Genomic DNA, 19,150 nt, shown 5'->3' on the forward strand with positions numbered 1-19,150 from the left:
AAATACAAAACCACCTTATAACGAACGAATTCACGTGATTTGGACACATGAAGATATTAATGTTCATCATAAATAACGGACGAATGAAATTCAAAACAAAAAAAAATCATAAAGGACACAAGAGGATTTTTATGCCCCCTCATATGGAGATATTAGCATCGATCAAATGGCATTAACACCCATCGTAAACATTAACATCTAAATGGAGGGACTACCACGAATCATGAAGAAAAGACGTGTGAAATTAGAAAAAAAACCATCATAATGAGAGCATGAAGATATTAATATCAGCACCCAGTATCTCAGAGAAATTAACACCCACCATAAATGCAATCAGGACTATGTTTTTCAAAATTAAATATCAAAGAACGCATGAAGATAATAATACCCATCAATAATGGAAATATTTACACCTCTCACACAACGGAAAACGTACAGAAAAAAATCATCATAACGGACTCATAAAGATATTAACACCCATCATGTGGAGATAACAACGCTCATCACAAAGAACGGAGGTATGAAATTCAAAATAATCATCACAAAGGACAAGCGAATTTATAACGCACCATATGGAGATATTAGCACCCGCAATAAAGAAGGGACAGAAAGAAAAGAACATCATAAGAGAAGACGGTAAATATATTATCAATCATATCAAGACATTAACAGCCATCATAAAGAATCTTTGAAGATATTAATACCGATCATATGTGGAGATATTAACACCAAGGACGTATGCGCAAATTTAAAAAAATAATATCATAAAGGACGCATGATTATACCAATCGTAAAGGATGGGATGTATCATGCATCTTCATGCATCTTCATGCTCTCATTATGTTAACACTCATCGTAAACGGGCACGTGAAGACATGAGTATAAACTTCCATCATTTTGAACATATCAATACGTATGGTGAAAGACACATGCGCATATCAGCATTCTTCACGAAAAACAGTGAAGACACGAATATTCACCATGAAAAGCAGTGAAGACATGGGTATCCGTTATAAAACAAGCAATAAATATAGTAGTAATCATCTTTAAAACAATGAAGATAGTTCGTAGTGTTTGCCAAAAAAAAAAATAGCAGTGAACATAGTCCGTAGTGTTTAACAAAAAAAAAGCAATGAAGATAGCAAAAACAGCAATGAAGATAGTTCGTAGTGTTTACCAAAAAAAAAGCAATGAAGATAGTCCGTAGTGTTTAACAAAAAAAAGCAATGAAGATAGTTCGTAGTGTTTAACAAAAAAAAAGCAATTAAGATAGCAAAAACAGCAATGAAGATAGCAAAAACAGCAATGAAGATGGCAAAATAGCAATGAAGATAGCAAAAAATTCCATGAAGATAGCAAAAACAGCAATGAAGACAGAAAAAACAGCAATGAAGATAGCAAATAAAGCAATGCAGAATTTTCTATTCGCATAAAAAAAGCAATTAAGATTGTAGTATTCATTGTAAACGAGCAGTAAAGATAGTAGCATCCTTCATGAGAAAAAGCAATGCAGATAGTAGTATTCGTCATAAAGGACATACGAAGAAATCAGTGTCTATATCATGAAGAGACATGTAATGTTATTCTTATTCTTCAACGCGCGAAGATATTAACACCCATCAAAAAACACTGACATATAGGGTAATAACACCCATCTAAAAGGACGAATAGAGATATTAACACCCATTCAATGGGAAGAAATTTGCCAAGTGTCATTTTAATCTCAGATACTTCACCAAAAATAATCTTATTCAACGCGTACGATTGCATTTTGCTTAAATTCATTTTTTTCTTCATTACGATTTGTATCCATTCTCTAAAAATATGCATATAGTTTCGGAAATTTCTCATAAATTTCCAGAACTTTCCAAACCAAATTTCCTGAATCATCAAAGGGGAAACGGCGTTGAATACTTTAGAAGCCCCACTCTCGTTCATACTCTCGCTCCGTTGTCCAACTCTCGAACAACATCTGTCGAATCAGATTACGCGGTGATCACATGACCAGAAGCCATCAACGTAAATTAAGAAGACAGAAGTGCTGCAGAAACTAAAGGCAAAGGAGAAAGCGCACATATCTAAATCCCTTTTCCGTTTTAACCCATTAGCAGCAACCCAACGAACATTTACCGAAGATCAATCGAAATACAGTAACCCACCCTGAATGCGAGGAATGTTCGAGAAACACACACACACACATACAAGGAATCACATTAGAACACGTACACATAAGGGTGAACCACCCCTATTTTCAGAACAAAAGGAAAATTTCTCTTTCACCCTCATTTTTCAAACACGGAAAACGAATGAATTCCAGAGAAAAGTTTACCTCTCCCTCTCTCTCTCTCTCTCTCATTTCGTTTGGACACGGGACTGTCCGTAAAATTCCACGCGGTCAATTTTAGGACTTTGATAAAACAAAGGTGACATTCTTTGTTATCACGAATAAAATATTTGATTTTTTTTTTTTAAAGTCGTCTGAAAAAAATAGGGGCCTTGAAGTATGGGTTTCGGATTTCTCTTCCGTGGCAGCTATTTTGGGGTTCCGCAAGATCAAACGCCACGGAACCCTTAAAAATCCCGGAACCCGGTGAGATTTCACAAAAGAAAACTTTCTCGTTACTGATTCTCACAAAACTTTTCTTTATTTTGAATTTTTTAACGAGATAGTGCCTTACAAAAAAAATCGGCAGACTGAAAAGAACAGCACAAATCAGGGAAAAGAGCGTTGTTCGTTACGTTAGTTTGTGTTGTTTCTTACCAACTATCCTCTGATTTTTGGAATTTAAATACCTCGGCGAATATTGCATATACTGTGTATATCATAGCACCTGAGCCCATTACCGTGGAATGCCCTTATGCACCTTAGAAGGGCCCCGGATTATGCTTATCGAACGTATGCGTTAGGACGGTCCTGGGGGCAGTTGATTAAAGAATCGGGGAATCTCTTCCTTCTTCAATTCAGAAACAAACAAAACGGGTGAAGCAATACTCAATGCCCAATAATTAATAAATGCACTGTGTTGAAAAGGACCGTTCAAAAATGTATACATATTAAAAGCGGTTTTGTTAAGGTTGGAAAAAAAATTGTCGTTCATTCTTGATGTAGTGATGCCTTCAATTGCAAACATATTTAAGTAGCATAGCCAAAGATAAGTGCGCATGCGTCCTTTAGTCCAAGTGTAGGAATGCGAATAATAGGAATAAGTCCAAGAGTATAAATCCCGTAACACTTTAAACGCTCTCAATCGCATATTGAGCATGTAAATAATTAATAATATCATTACGTTAGAACCCCTGCTGCCATCTACGAAATATACAAATGTACTAAACATCAGCCTGCTTAAAAAACCCGGCTGAGATGAGTAATTATTTTAATTTCGGTTGAATAAAAAAAACACGGTGGTATGCGAGGGATCATTTTCTTTCCAGATGGAGGGGGAGGGGTCACATTCTTGTATAGGGGATTTTTCTCCGCTCAACATAAAATTTCTGTGTACAGGGTAGCATTCTCAGACTCTAAATGTCCATACTTGGCAAACTTATTCACCATGGAAAAATTATGCCTTTCTTTGTTATTTTTGTCCGCAACAAATAAACGCGAAAATAAAATTTTATTAGTGAAAGTATAGTTTTTCTAGGAAATACTGAAAATAGATACACAGAGAAAGAACGGCGTATATTACACATACCTAGACATCACTGAACTTTAACTACTGCTGTCACCAAGCAAATAAAAAATACAACTGTTGTGATTCTTTGATTAAAATTTGTGACCGGTTTTTGATTAATGCACAGCATAAAAAACTCAATATAATATGATACTGATAAATATTTTTTGAGTAATTAGTTGAATTGTCAAGTTTGCTTAAAAATATTAACAGTTGTTGTTTGTGTGGGGTAAATTAATGTAAGTAAGATGAAAGAGAGTAATCAATATTTAAGATAACATCAATCACAGGGAGTATAAGCTACATTCGATGTTGGCCTACTCGCTTATTAATGAAGTTGTGCTAATTATTTTATATATGTCAAAACTACATTTTACTAATGTGAATTTACCGCACACAAATATCAACTGCTAAAATTTTGGAGCAAAAAAAAACTCATAGTTTCAATTAATATTATTCTTTAAAAAATATTTGTCATTAAGTCATAATTACAGTATATTGAATTTTTCTATGCTGTACACTAATCGAAAACCGGTCATCGATTTTAATACAAGAATCACAACACAGTTGTATTTTTTATTTACAGGTGACAACACAGTAGTTCACTTCAATGATGTTTCATATGTATAGTATACATGTATATGTTCCGGTAAATATTATGAATAGGGAAATATACATAATAGCTTGTTGTTATGCATACTTATCAATCATTTTGGTAATTTTAATAAATTTATCACTTCTACCGGTGAATATGCAGAATACCCAAATGTCGTTTGTAAATTTCATAAATACTGAAAACATCGTCACTTTCACCAGTGATTATGCATAATAACTACGCGTTGTTGGTAAATTTGATGAATACTTGTAATTTATCGCCTATATCTGCGGTTATGCATAATATCCTTGCATAATTAGTGAATTTCATAAATATGAAAAAAAAATCCAAATCAGTCTAATATGTGCGATGAATATATTCAGGACACGATATAATTATAACAAATTTTACGATGTTACTCCAATATAATGATACAATGCATGTATGAATTATCACGTATAGTAAACCATAAGGAACGATTTATCATGTTTACCAACGATGCGACACTTGGATAAAGTGCATAATCGCCGATAATAGTGGTAACTTTTTTTTGTATCTATTTGTATCTATATTAAATCTACCAGTGATGCTAGTCTAAGTCTCTCTTCATAACTCAAGCTCTGTACCAATAAGGACACGCGTAGCTATTCTCTGCACCCCTTCAACCAAGTCTATGTCCCTCTGTAGGTATGGTCTCCAAAACCTTACAGCATTCTCCAGTCCAGGACGAACTAAGCCTCGAAAAAGCAGAAGAATGATTTTAGGAGAACGCGGAGAGACCTTTTTGAAAATGAGACCAAGCATTCTATTCGATTTTTTGACCACCGCTGAACAATGTTCAGGAAACCTAAGTCGCTCGTCAATGAGAATTCCCAAATCAGTGACCCTAGTTGCATCTGGGATAGTGACACCATTCAACTCGTAAGAGAACCGTGGGTTGTTCGAACCAAAATGTGCGACCATGCACTTATCAACGCTAAACGTCATGCTCCATTCATTTGCCCATGCTGCAATCCTGTTTAAGTTGGTCTGGAGCAACTCCCTATCGCTTTCATTCCCGATTACCCCCCATTAGCTTCACATCATCTGCGAATTTGCTAGTAATCACCATCGATATCCTGATCGAGTTTATCGATAAAAAGTGAAAAAAGTATGGGGCCAAGGACACTTCCCTGAGGAACTCCACTTGTGACGTCTGTCCAACCAGAGAATTCCCCGTTCACCATAACTCGTTGCGACCTATCTCTTACATCTCTTAACCACGATTCTATCCAATTCAGCAAGTTGCCCCCAATTCCAATCTCGTGTAAACGCTTCAAGAGTTTGCCATGTTGGACCCGATCGAATGCCTTCTGGAAATCAAGGTAAACAACGTCGACATTTTTGCTCTTACTCAAAGCCTTAGTCACGTGATCATAGAAGCAAAAGAGGTTAGTTACACGTGACTTCCCCTTCCTGAACCCATGCCGATTATCCGACAATTCATTATTCTCGTCTATCCACTTCACAAACTGCCTTTTGATGATAATTTCCAAAATTTTCGAGAGAGAGCTCGTGAAACTCACTGGACGATAATTGGACACAGCTTCTCTACTACACTTCTTAAATATCGGAACAACGTTAGCAAGTTTCCAATCTCTTGGGACGATACCCTCAGCAACACTACTCCTGTATATCTGTGCGACTGGCCCCAACAATTCATTAGCACATTTATAATGAATTTATAGTGTAAAAAAATATGTGATAAGATTTGTCCCGGATTCCTGTCAGTCCTACCCTTGGGTGGGAAGGGATCATGGTGCTCACTTAAACCATTGAGTATGAGTGCTTGACTCGTACTCACCGACAACACGGATGAACACTCTACGATTCAGTCATTAGCATCATGATTTTCGCAATCGAAGGAGGTTTGCAAAGTTCTTGTACGGAAGCTTTTCTTCTGCTGCTGGCTATAATCAAATCTCTTAGTACGTTAGTATGCCTCTCTATTAGCTTACAGGATTCCAACCTAGAGCCAATGCATAGCCTTTGGGGCGGTCTTAAGAGCATCCCAAGCAAACAGCCCACCAGGTTTCATACTTTCTCTTGAAAGTCATACTGCCGGATCTCAAATAATTATAAGACCCTCCTATGCATCCAGGGCTACCCGGGTGAGTCCCATGCTTTAAGAAAGCACCCCGAGAGTACCCGCTAACGACTCTACGAAACGTAGCTGTAGAATGCGCAAAAAAAAACTTTCGACGGAAAAAAAGAAATTGATAACATTATCCGAAGTCCGATAACTATAAACGAATTTTTTCTCATGTTATGGTATTGATCCATTCCGTTCTTTACAAAAATAACAACAATACCCAAATGATAAAGTTACCTGTCATTTCAATAAGTGGCGTCGACTGTATTTGGATGCAGTATATCTCACCTTTTTTTTTAGAAACACAAGAGACTTTCATAACACATTCTAAGATTATTAAAATTCACACACACACGGTAAAATCTTCCTCATTTTGAATAAGATTATCTTCGAATAAACCTTTGCATGCATAGCTTCGAAGGCTTCTTGGGGAGGACGGAAAAAATTCTATATTCATATGCAGAATGAAAAGAGGGATGCGGAAAAAGAAAACTCAATTAGAAATTTAATCTATTCTTTCCTGTGCGAGAGGTTATTCTGTGGTTATGGCGACTTCTCTTATTAAAAGTCTTTTCGAAAAGCTCTGTACTGTAACTTGGAAGAGGAATTTTTTCTTATTGTTATTTCTGAAGCTCTTTTATATTCATGCAAAACAAAATTCATCGTGATTTGATTTTGAATATCTTCAATTTTTTTTTGGCATTTTTGGAATAAACAGGGATACGGTTCTTGGTTAAAGTCATTAAGAACGAAGGAAATAACAACAAAATGACATAAATTCCGTAAGAGACTAGAAATTGAAAGAGACTTTTCTTCTTGAAGGGGAAGGAGGAGAAGAATATAAAACAAATTTTTTGATGAAATTAAACTCGACGTTCATTATTTGAATGAATACTTCCCTTATCGTATGCTCGAATAGAAAAATCAAATGACGAATTTGCATCAACTTTTTTGATTTGGTTTATGTAAAAATATTTCCCCACATACATGCTTATAGCTTTTCTTTTCTTTTTTTAATTTATGAAAAGAAGAATTTTGAGATTTAATTTTGGAAAATTTTTTGGTCGAATTTTCTAAGAATCAAATTATTAAAATGCGGTATTCTATGCTGACGTGTGACAGAAATGAAATTTGGTTTGATTCTGGTTTCTCAAAACTTGACATATTTGTGATGTGTTTACTATTTTATTTTAACTCAGTTACATATTTGTTTTATTTCATTTTTTGGTAATTGTCTATCAGATTTAATTACTAATTTCATTGAAATTGTTTTTTTTCTTCTTCCACAATTGTAGAATTTTTAGAATCTATCATTTTAGAATCAATTCAAGTGAGATTATTATTGTTATTTTTTGCAACATAAACCACTTTTAAAATTCTAATAATTGTGGTTATTGTTTCAAAGAAAAAGACTATATGCGCAATTTACAGTGTCGTCCTTTGAGTGTTTGATTTCCGTTTTATTTGATTTGATTGGAACTTTTTCTGGAGCAATAAAATATAGAAGAGAAGAATATAAAAAAAAAAGTGAAGCAAGAGAAGAAAACAAGGGGAAAAGAAAGAGAAAGTAAAGGAAGAGAGGGAGAGAAGTAAGGAGAGAGAGAGAAAATATGAGAATGTTGAAAGGGAAAGAAGTGAAAGTAAAAAAGGTGGGAAGAGAGGGGGGGAGAAGAAAGCGAAGAGAGAGAGAAGAAAGACAAGAGAAGAAAAGCGAAGAGAGAGAGAGAAGAAAGACAAGAGAAGAAAAGCAAAGAGAGAGAGAAGAAAGACAAGAGAAGAAAAGAGAAGAGAAGGAGATGAGGAAGAGAAAAAAAAGGAAAGAAAAAAGTGGAAAATAAGGAAGCGAAGGGTGGAGATAAGAAAGAGTAGAGAGTGAGATAAGAAAGAGTAGAGAGTGAAATGGAGATGAGAAAGAGTATAGAGTGAGATGAGAAAGTAGAGAGTGAGATAAGAAAGAGTAGAGAGTGAGATAAGAAAGAGAAGAGAGTGAGATGAGAAAGTAGAGAGTGAGATAAGAAAGAGTAGAGAGTGAGATAAGAAAGAGAAGAGAGTGAGATAAGAAAGAGTAGAGAGTGAGATAAGAAAGAGAAGAGAGGGAGATGAGAAAGAGAAGAGAGGGAGATGAGAAAGAGAAGAGAGGGAAATAAAGAAGAGAAGAGAGAAAACAGAATTTAAGAAGGACATTGTAAATACGAAAAGAACCCTTATATCGACTCTCATTTGTTTCCTATTCCCCTCCTCTAAACCTAGACAAAATATTGACTTTTGATGAATAAAACTTAATTTTGAAAAAAACGAAAAACTAAATAAAGAATAATCTACAGGAATAGAAAAAAATTAACGACATCGAGGGAAAAGAAGAAACCCCTCAAACATAAACAACTTTTGAATTTTTCTATATAGAAACCGAAAAAAAAGTACTCAAAATATTTATGCAAAAATATTGATAACAAATATAAAAAAAAAAGAACACAGAGAAATCCTTAGTCAAAACATTTAGTCTAAACATGAAAAAAAAAATTGAGAAAATTAAAAAAAAAAAATTAGATAAAAATATAAAGTATTTTCATCCTCGAGTAACTTTTCAAATTCACTTTTTTGCAACAAATTGGGGACGGTGTCTTGGAAAAACATCCTGAAGTAGCAACTTCATTAATGTATAGGAAATGGTAGGCAATGTTGTTTCATTTTCTTTTTTTACTACAACCATCCTTTAACATAAATTACCTTTTCCCATTACCTTTTATTTGATTTTTTGATAGTTTTTCATAAAATTCACCAACTTTATTCGGTAATATAAACACTTCATTTTATGATTATGTATCTCACAAAATAAAATATGTTCGAACAGTAATCAGTATTTTTTTTTTCATTTGATCACTCATTGAAAGAATAGCCTCTTTCCTCTAGAACAGTGATCCCCAACGTGGGCGTTGGAATGTTCCAGGGGCGCGGTAGAAGCTACGGGTATAACATAGGATCCTATGGGTTGGATTGCGTTGGGGGGGGGGCAACGGGAGAAAACAATTTCTGAAGAAGGGGACGATGGGACAAAAACAGTTGGGAAACTATACTCTAGAACAGCGGTTCTCAACCTATTCTGACTCGCGGAGCCCTTTCCAAAGTATAATTTCTGTGGCGGAGCCCCGAGTTTAGCACGAGGAGCCCTTTTCAGTATATAACTTATGTGATGGAACCCTTCAGACCTTTCTATTTATTTGTTAATCAAATTTACTGATTTATTTTACTTTCCTCGAGCTGCTGCGGAGCCCCTGGGAAGTGCTCGAGGAGCCCCAAGGGCTCTGCGGAGCACCGGTTGAAAACCGCTGCTCTAGAATAATCCTCAACTCACTAATATATTAAAATGTAGAGATAAAATAGCATTCCCTTCTTCAAACTACCTACAACATCATTTTTCGGGTTGATTGGCAACGGCATCAAGTTTTAATGTGTCTGTGTGGTGGACGCTGAACATTTACTCAACACATGTACTATTCAACATCCAGTTAATTGATTTTTTTTTCCTCAGCGTATCCCATCAGCTCCTTAATGAGACAAGCTCCTTTCAGTTTAAGAAAATTGCACCGTAGCCGGGTCTTTCAATTCATTTAATACTACTTCTATTTTATGTTCCCTACTCTTTCCTCCGGGTAAACAGCCAATTCCTAGGGTCCACAAACACGCAGAGCATTTTGTGAATGGCTCATTTTCTTCAAACGTAGTAGTGGTAGTCACATGGATACGTCTTCGTGCAGTAAAAAGACGACTCGAGCACAAAATCACAAAAATTAAAAGAGAAAGCTAGAGTATGATGGTGGCCCTAATATACTCCAGCCAGCCTTTTTTCCCCGCTCGACTATACAGGCTGGGATTCTTAATTTTGTTCTTGGCATTGATCACTTTGGTGATCTAGAAGTGTGTCGCTGGTGATTAAAGTGGTCCGTGAGTCTAACGTGAGTGATTAAAGTGGTCTGTAGCTGTGTCGCCGGTCAATGAAGTGCTCTTGAACTGTGCCGCGGATCACTAAAATGATCTGGAAATGTACTGCGCTCAGATGATCTGGAAATATGACGCTTAGTTCATTTTCCCAAAATTAGGCTTCAGGTCGCGGGCCACATCAGTGAATGCACGAGCACATTTTCACAGCGGTCCATGGGTTGAGCTTTAGCATAAACTATCCTTCTCCATTACCTGTTTAATTCTCTTTTTTTTCACAGTTTCCCATAAAAAGTCATCGATTTCAAAATAAAATATTTATAAATTATAATATATAATATTTATTTATATAATATATAATATATATAATATATATTTTATATAATATATATTTTTTTTTGATTTGATCACTCGTGTTCTCTTTTCTCTAATAGTCTTAAATCACTAATATATTGATCTAAATGTAAAACAGTATCCCATACACATCAAATGGCAATTTGTTTTTCTGCAATGGCTTCTCCCACCGAGTTCAGATCGGTGATCATTTTTAGCGTTGATTGGCAACGGCATTAAGTTTTAATGTGCGTGTCGTGGTGGCCGCTGAGCATTTACTCAACATATGCCCTATTTAACATCTAGTTAACATATTTTTCCCCCCAGTGTTCCCCATCAGCCTCATAATGAGATAAATTATTTTTTGTTCAAGAAAATTGCACCGTATCCAAGACTTTTTCAATTCATTTAATACTATACATATATACTTCTGTTTAATTTTCCTCTTCTTACTTCCAAATAACAGCCAATTCTTTGATTTTCTTAACTTATCTCTTGAGAAAAGAGATAAGTTAAGATAAGTTAAGAACTTAAGAGATAAGTTCCTTGACTGTTGTTTCATTTTTTTTTTACTAAAACTATCTTTCAACGCAAATTTTACTCTTTTCCTGCTTTACCTTTTATTTAATTTTATCATGGTTTTCCATAAAAATCACCAACTTTATTCTGCAGTATCAATACTTCATTTTGTGATTATGTATTTCAAAATGTATTGGAACTGTAATCGATATTTTTTTTATTTGTTTGATCACTCATTCAATGAATATCCTCTTTCCTCTAAAACAGCGGTTCTCAAACGGTGCTCCGGTGGCCACTCGAGGAAAATTTAAAAAAAAACAGTAAATTTTTGAAAAAATTGATTATAAATATTTTTGAACAACAAAAATAAATCAATAACTTCGATGAATAAATAAAAAATTGGCCTACGGGTCTCCGGCATAGAAATTATATACCAAAAAGGGCTCCGCCAGTCAAAAAAGGTTGAGAACCGCTGCTCTAAAACAATCCTCAACTCACTAATATATTAATGCAGCGGTTCTCAACCAGTGCTCCGTAGAGCCTTTGGGGATCCGGGTGCACTTTCCAGGGGCTCCGCGGCCGTTCGGGGAAAATGAAACCAGTCAGTAAATTTGATAAATACATTTAAAAAGAAGCCTAAATGATTCCGCCATATTAATTATGTACTAAAAAGGGCTCCTCGAGTGAAACAGGGCTCCGCCATAGAAATTATGCACTGAAAAGTGCAGCTCGAGTCAGAAAATGTTGAGAACCACTGTATTAATATAAAGGTAAAGTAACATTCCCTTCTTCAAACTACCTAAAAAAACCATCATTTTTGGCGTTGATTGGCAACGGCATTTTAATGCGTCTGTGTGACCGCTGAACATTTTACTCAACACATGTACTACTCAACATCCAGTTAATTGATATTGTTTCCCCAGAACCCCATAATGAGACAAATTCTTTTTCAGTTTAAGGAAATTTCCCCGTATATCCGGGTCTTTCAATATATTTAATAGTACCTTCGCTTTATTTTCCTGCTCTTACTTCCGGAAAACAGCCAATTCCCGATGTTCGCAAACGCACACGGCGTTTTGGCTCATTTTCTTTAAACGTAGTAGTGGTAGTAGTCACAGGGATACGATATCTCTCTCCGAACTGCCGTCTCTGCACAGTAAAAAGACAGCTCAAGCACAAAAACGGAGAAATTCAATTAGAAAGCTAATCTATTCACTTTTGTGTGTATGTGTATGGTAGTAGTGGTGGTGGCGGCCCTTATACACTCCGGTCTTTCCTTTCCTTTTTTCGATCCAGGCTGGGATTTTTACTTTTGTTCTTGGCATTGCCTTCGGATGGTTAAGACGCAAACAATCCTCCTCCGGTTGCCTGAAACTTTCACAAAAGGACCTCTTGGAATCTTTTTACTTCCACCCTTCTTCCGGCTAGTTTAGCATCAATTCCGAAGAAGGAAGAAGATAATAATAAGAAGAAGAGTTAAATGGAATGATTGCCATGGTCGGAGCGTCTGGGCGAATGGATATATCTAAATAAGGGGAGGGTTAGTATCAATCGATTCCTTTTGTGCAAGTTGATGCGGAAGCGGAAACTACTTACGCAGTTTATTGTCCTTCTGCTACCGAGGCGGAAAGGGCGATGCACAGTGGCGTAGTAGCTAAGGGGAATGCATGCATCGTATTACTATCTTTAGTGTCTACGCCACTGAAGAGCGAGACGAAACTCTATGGATTTATGATCCGCCGACAACAACCAGAGATAATCTGGGCTCTGAACTCACATTTATTAATGCTAGTGGATGCATGTGAATCAATAGTTGTTTTTTTTTTTCTTCTGCTTTTGAATACGGGTGTTTTTATGAACGTTGTGCCACTAATTGGGAGATAAGGAATTGTATTGGGAAAGCTTTTCACTGAGAGATCAAAGTAAACAAAATGGCGTGTCACGTATTCAAAACTCGTCGCATTTTCCCCAATACAAATTTTTAAAAACGAACTTCGGTCAAGAAAAGTACCTCGATATAAACTGGGAAATTCGTGCGGAACGGGTTTTCACACAACTTAGATTCGGAGTAGACTCGATCTTCGTGAATGGTAGAGTATTGGCGATAAATCAGGAAGATACCTCCTCTTTCTATAATGAAAGGGTATCAGAGACTTGGCAGCACGTGATTCTGAGAAGTAAGGTTTATAGTTATTACAGAATGAAATACTTGGGAGCCTCTACAATAAACCAATCCTTCACATACTTTATAAAAAATGCCGATAGACTTTTTTACAAAATATTCTGGTTTCTTTCCGACATCTCAATGTTTCGGAACTCATTTGCATTGTAACTTTTTATAAAGTTATATTATTATATTTACTTTTGTACAGTGTTGAGCACCTGTAGAATTCAGTGGTTTGCTTCCTCTATATAGTATTGCGAATAGCATGCATATAATGGTTCTTACCGTTCGTCATCCGGGCCTTCAAGTGTATTTTCACTTTATATTTAATTGTATTATTGTTAATTGTGCCTTTCATCTTGTTGTCACCTTTGCAATTGGTTTTAAGACCAGAGCAATAAATTTGAATTTGAATTGGGAAAGATTTTTCCAGATCACGTACGTTAAAAATCAGTGCCTAGTATGAATCTAGATTCAGCACTAAAGAGCTTTTGTGCACCATGCCAGACGTGCTCTCTTGAGTGAGGGAGTGAGCTGTGTGCAAACAGCGGGAATTCCGGCAAAAAGCCTCAAGTGTTCGGGAAACAGTAGGTTTTGAGACAATGATTCCACCAGCAGAAGAGCTCGCGAGCCCTTGTCAGCTCTGAAAATGACAAATTCCCATATTCAATGGCCGTCATGGTCCACTAAAAGCCCTGTTACCGTGCTTTCTAGAGATCAATCAAGTCATTTTAACAGTTTTCACATACAGATTACACAGATGACACTAGGCGTTATACGTAGATCTCTTACACCTACACAAATAACACTGCGCATTCTTAAAATAAAGTCGCACACCATAAAACTGTTAGACAGCCTTCAACACGAAATAAGCATGCATTTGAAATGGTAAATATATTGCATAAAAATTTAACTGAGATCCTTGTTGGATCCGGGAAAAGTCAAATGAGACTCCTATTTACAAATAGGATTGAGTCTATAAGGAGTTGTTGGGTCTGTGTTATTGGGTTACTCCTACAAGTCAAGACTAAGTACCTGGAAAACCAAGTGTCCTGATGATGACTCGAGCGTTTTCAACCAACTTCGACCACACTTCGAAATAAATATTATTTTCCATAGTCATTCTGGAACATACCATAGAGAAGAAAATTACCATTGATGTGCATTACGTGATCTGAAGTACTCTACTGACTTCATTCAATCGCTGATCCCAGTCCAGAACAACAGAAACCAGACCCAAATTACTGCAGTTCCTCTCGACGCTTGCACACAATTGCAATAAAATACTATGCAACACAACAATTTATATTTCTCTTTGCGCCTAGGCAGTGTATTTCACTGTATATTTATAGTTTTGGTTCAGCGTTGTTTGAAAAATTTGGACGATAAATAAATATTTTTTTCTGGCATTTTCGGACACCGATGTATGCGTACGAATATCGGTTCCATCCATACTAGCATACTATACACATGCATCATACGAATGTGTGATAGAAAATACATCAATCTGTACCCACAAATGGCGCATTTCTTACAAAACAGACTAAGAAACCATGATGAATGTGTATCTCGGAAGGGGATAATACAGTTTGCGTGTTTGTAACAAACACAATGGCGTAGAGAGGGGGGAGCAAAGAAAGAAAGAGTAATAAATGGCGTATATACAATATAGAGATTTGGATTCGCGCTCTTGATCCAGCGTTACATGAATGCGCAACTACTCCGGCACGAACGAACGACACGTTCAGAAAAGCGTGCGTCTCTGTGTGCCTGTCACCAGCACATCCGAAAAAGACTGATGACACGTTACCTCATTTTCCGAAGCGTCCGCCGTTTGCTTCTATGGGAAACGAGCGTTTTGAGAAATGGAAACGACGCAACTACAAAAACATCTTCCATTTTCCAACTCCCGCATAAACAAATGGTTCCGAAACTGTTCCAAGGTACGCATGCATGATTCAAATAGTATTCCTTCAATGCTGTGAAACAAAGGCAATATATTAAGCTTTGTTATGACAAACTAATTACGTTTCAGTATCTGAATGAAAAACCAATTCATTATTTCATTATCATTAGAGCCAGGATAATATGCACTTCAAAAATGGCAAAATATCCTCTAAACACGTTGAAATATGCACTAAAAACGCTCAAATATGCGCCGCAAAACGCTGAAAAGTGCCGAGATATACCATAAAATCAAAAATATGTGCGAAAAATGAAAACAAATCGATCTAATATAAAATGCCTTAGTATGGCACTAGATATAAAAGTATATGAAGAAATGAAAAATATTTATGCATTTGAAAGTGTCGCAATATATAGAAAAAAATTTTAAAATTATGAAAATATGCATTTAAAAATACCGAAATATGCATTGAATTAAAAAAAAATATGTCTAATTTTTTCAATATACCCTGAATGGCCATGTATAAGATTCTGAAAAACATGCATGAAATAAAAAAAATACATGTATTTACAAAATGCTGAAGTTTCTCTTCTTATACACATAAAGGAAAAAAATCCATATAATAGGCACAAAATTATGGCCTAACCTAAGAGAAAAAAAATTCAGTAAAACTGAAAAAAATTCATTCAAAATGCCTGAAAATAATCCCTAAAATAAAAAATACTCAATATAGTTATTTTTATTACATGTTTCTTTTTTCAAAAACATGAAGAAATTTTTGATGAAATTCGAAGAATAAAAATTTAATTGGTACAATTTTCGATTAAAATATAAAAAAATGCACTCGCATATTCAAAAATCTCTGTGATTTCATGCATTAACTGTAAAAAGTGCTAAAAATATGAAACTACATATGCATTTGCATATAATCCGGACACTAACTATCATTAATCATCAAGTGCCTAATACGCAATATGGAAAATTTTATGTAATTTCCTCTTTTGTCGAGCGCAATCCGCTCGGTATAATCTCGTATTCGGTAATGAAAAATAAAATTCTGTAATATGGTTTATGCGATTTCTCTATGAGAATCGCTGCATTACCGTAAGCGCCGCATTTGTAAAACTTTTACACGTAAAATCTGTAACTGGTCCTATACAACGCATTTATGAATACAATCAAGGCTCGTTATAACGACTCCCATCATCCCGTTGAAAACGGACATTATGCTGAAAGATTGTTACATCGAAAGGGGAAACAAGTTATTCGTTATATGGAAACGTTTGGGACTTATCCTACCGGTCGTTGTATAACGGAATGATCTCTATAACGTGGGGTCGTCATAACGAGCGTCAACTGCATTTACTTAATCAACTCTCGAACTGATCAAAAACGTCGCAGTACCGTAAGAGCGCCGCCCTTGTAAAAAATTGCCTAATAAAATAAGAAACTGGTTATAGAGAAATGCCGACGAAAATGACGAAAAATTGCCTAAATATAACCTGAAACTGCTTGAAAATGGTGCATTGCCGTAAAGCATTTGCAAAAACAAATTATGAAAAAATGTCTGAAACCAGTCATAAACGCCGCATTTACGAAAATTAAGTAAATAAAATCTGAAACTAGTCAAAACGTCAAATTACCATAAGCTTCGTTTTGCAAAAAATTGCTTAATGATGTAAAATCTGTAACTGGTCTCTCAGAAACGCCTATTAAAATTACAGAAACTTCTAAAATACGTCTCATTACTACAAGCGCCGCAAAATTATTCTAAACAAATTGCCTAATACTGCAAAAATATATAACTGGTCAAAAAACGTCGAATTTACGAAAAATTCCCTAATAAAATCTGAAACTGATCAAAAACGTCATATTCTCGAAAAACTGCCTGATCTAAAATCTGAAACTGGTCAGAAACGTCGCATTTACGAAAAACTGCTTAACAAAATCTGAAACTGATGAGAAGCAATGCATTCACGAAAAAATTTGCCTAATAAAATCTGAAACTGCTCAAAAAATGGCTCAACACCGTAAACGCCGCATTCGAGAAACATTGCCTGATAATATATGAAACTGTTCAAAACGATGTACTACACGAAGCGCCAGATTTGCGAAAAATAATTTTATAAAACCTGAGAAACAGATCAGAAATGCTGCATTAACGTAAGCACCGTATCTGCGAAAAATTATACTGTACAGTTAAATTTTAAACTGGTCCGAAATACAGCACTATCGTAAGCACCGCACTACTAAACATTTCGAGATAAAATCTAAAAATGATCAAAAAATTCAACATTTGCAAGAAATAACTTGATAAAATTTGACACTAGTGAAAAGCCTCATTTACAGTTGCAAAACATTGTCAAATAAAATTAATTATCATATGAGTCAATGAGAATTAATAACGAAAAAAATAAAATATTTTCAACATACCAGCCCATGAGGTTTTCAAGATGGACAAGTAGACAGCAGTGACCAAAATGTGCAGGTTTTTTATACAAATTCCTGTAAAACAAAAATTCATTTGTCATGAATTCATAGTAACATTTTTTTTCTTCAAAATTTGGTGCACAAGGTAAATAGGATTTCGTAATTGTAATTGCACTAAAAATGTCTCGAGAAAAATACTATTTTTTTTTAACGTATACAAATACGCAATTATGTTGAAAATAAGACATTGGAATTCGAAATAGGAATCTTTCATAGAAAAAAATATATATTGAAAAATCCAATTTTGAAGGATATTGAAAAATCTTTGTTCTCAGATAAAAGAACTAGGATTAGGACTTTAATCCAGTAGAGAGAGATTCCTTTTCCCTCTTATAATTCTTTTCTGCGCGTATTGTGTAAGCTGACAATAGGAAATAAAATGAAATTTAGAAAATTTGCATATGCATTTAGAGATGCTCGATACAGAAGAAAATTACTTCCGCGAAGTTTTCTTGCGGCATTCAAAAAAAGAAATTGAACTGTTTTTATTTGTTAATATTCAAATTCAATTGTAGGGTTAAACATACCTTTATTTGGAAAATTAATTAATTTTTTTTTCTGGTCTTATATACATTACTAGATAATGTATTAAAAATATTTCCGCCTTAGAAACCATCAAGCTATACAAGGGCCGGATAAATCTCAGGCACCAGGTCCCTATGCCGACTAAAAAATTTGTATTGGCGCTGAAAATTTTCTTTGGGTAGTTACTAAATTTCAGGCTGACAGCAGTACAAAATGTTTGGAACTTATATGCAACATATATCTGCCAATATTAAAGAGAGTCACCATGCCCTGGAAAGGTCAGAAGAAACATTTGGGGCCTTTTTCTTCAGGTAAAAAAATTTTTTTGGGTCTAAAAATTTTTGCTGTCGCCCAGATTTCTTTGTGATTTGTCCAGCCCTGGTCTATACAGTATATAATTTTGAAAATTCAGTTAGTAATAACAAAAATTATCATTACAGTCTTTCGTTACATCGGAAATGTCAGGAGACAAAGAAAAGCGCAATAACCTGACGACATTATAAACAAAATTCTAATGTTCACTAAATTTCTAAGGCCGGAATTACTCCGTAAAACTTTAAAAAAAAATTTCATAAAACTTTGAAAATGCCACCAATAACTTTATTGGATAAATTCGCTCGAATGTAACCAATAAGATTATTGGTTGCGTTCTTTTACCACATTTTTACTGCCTAATCCCAGCTTAAGCGAGGTTCTGATAGACGTAAAATATCTGGATTCACGTTACAACGAGGCGCGTTGTAGTGAAAGGCTGATTTATTATAACAGTGCATTTTAGTAAGTGAAGAAATAATCTCGTTGGCAATAATTTTTTACTTTAAAATGTATTGCATCCTAAACACATTGTAAAAATTAATCGGGTCCTGGCTAGAGTTGACCC

General features: G+C 35.3%; 1 protein-coding gene across 1 annotated transcript in view; it reads right to left on the bottom strand.

Moving 5' to 3' along the window:
* Positions 1-19,150, bottom strand: part of LOC149079521 (uncharacterized) — a 276,137-nt gene that overhangs the window by 160,229 nt on the left and 96,758 nt on the right. Inside the window, exon 2 of the mRNA XM_089240166.1 lies at positions 17,689-17,760. Coding sequence (XP_089096292.1) covers positions 17,689-17,760 — 72 coding nt within the window. The remainder of the gene's footprint in view (positions 1-17,688; positions 17,761-19,150) is intronic.

Source organism: Pholcus phalangioides, unplaced genomic scaffold, assembly GCF_987345545.1.
Source record: "Pholcus phalangioides strain wild (caught in Gottingen) unplaced genomic scaffold, Ppha-v1.0 ptg000012l_1, whole genome shotgun sequence".
Classification (NCBI taxonomy): Eukaryota; Metazoa; Arthropoda; class Arachnida; order Araneae; family Pholcidae; genus Pholcus; species Pholcus phalangioides.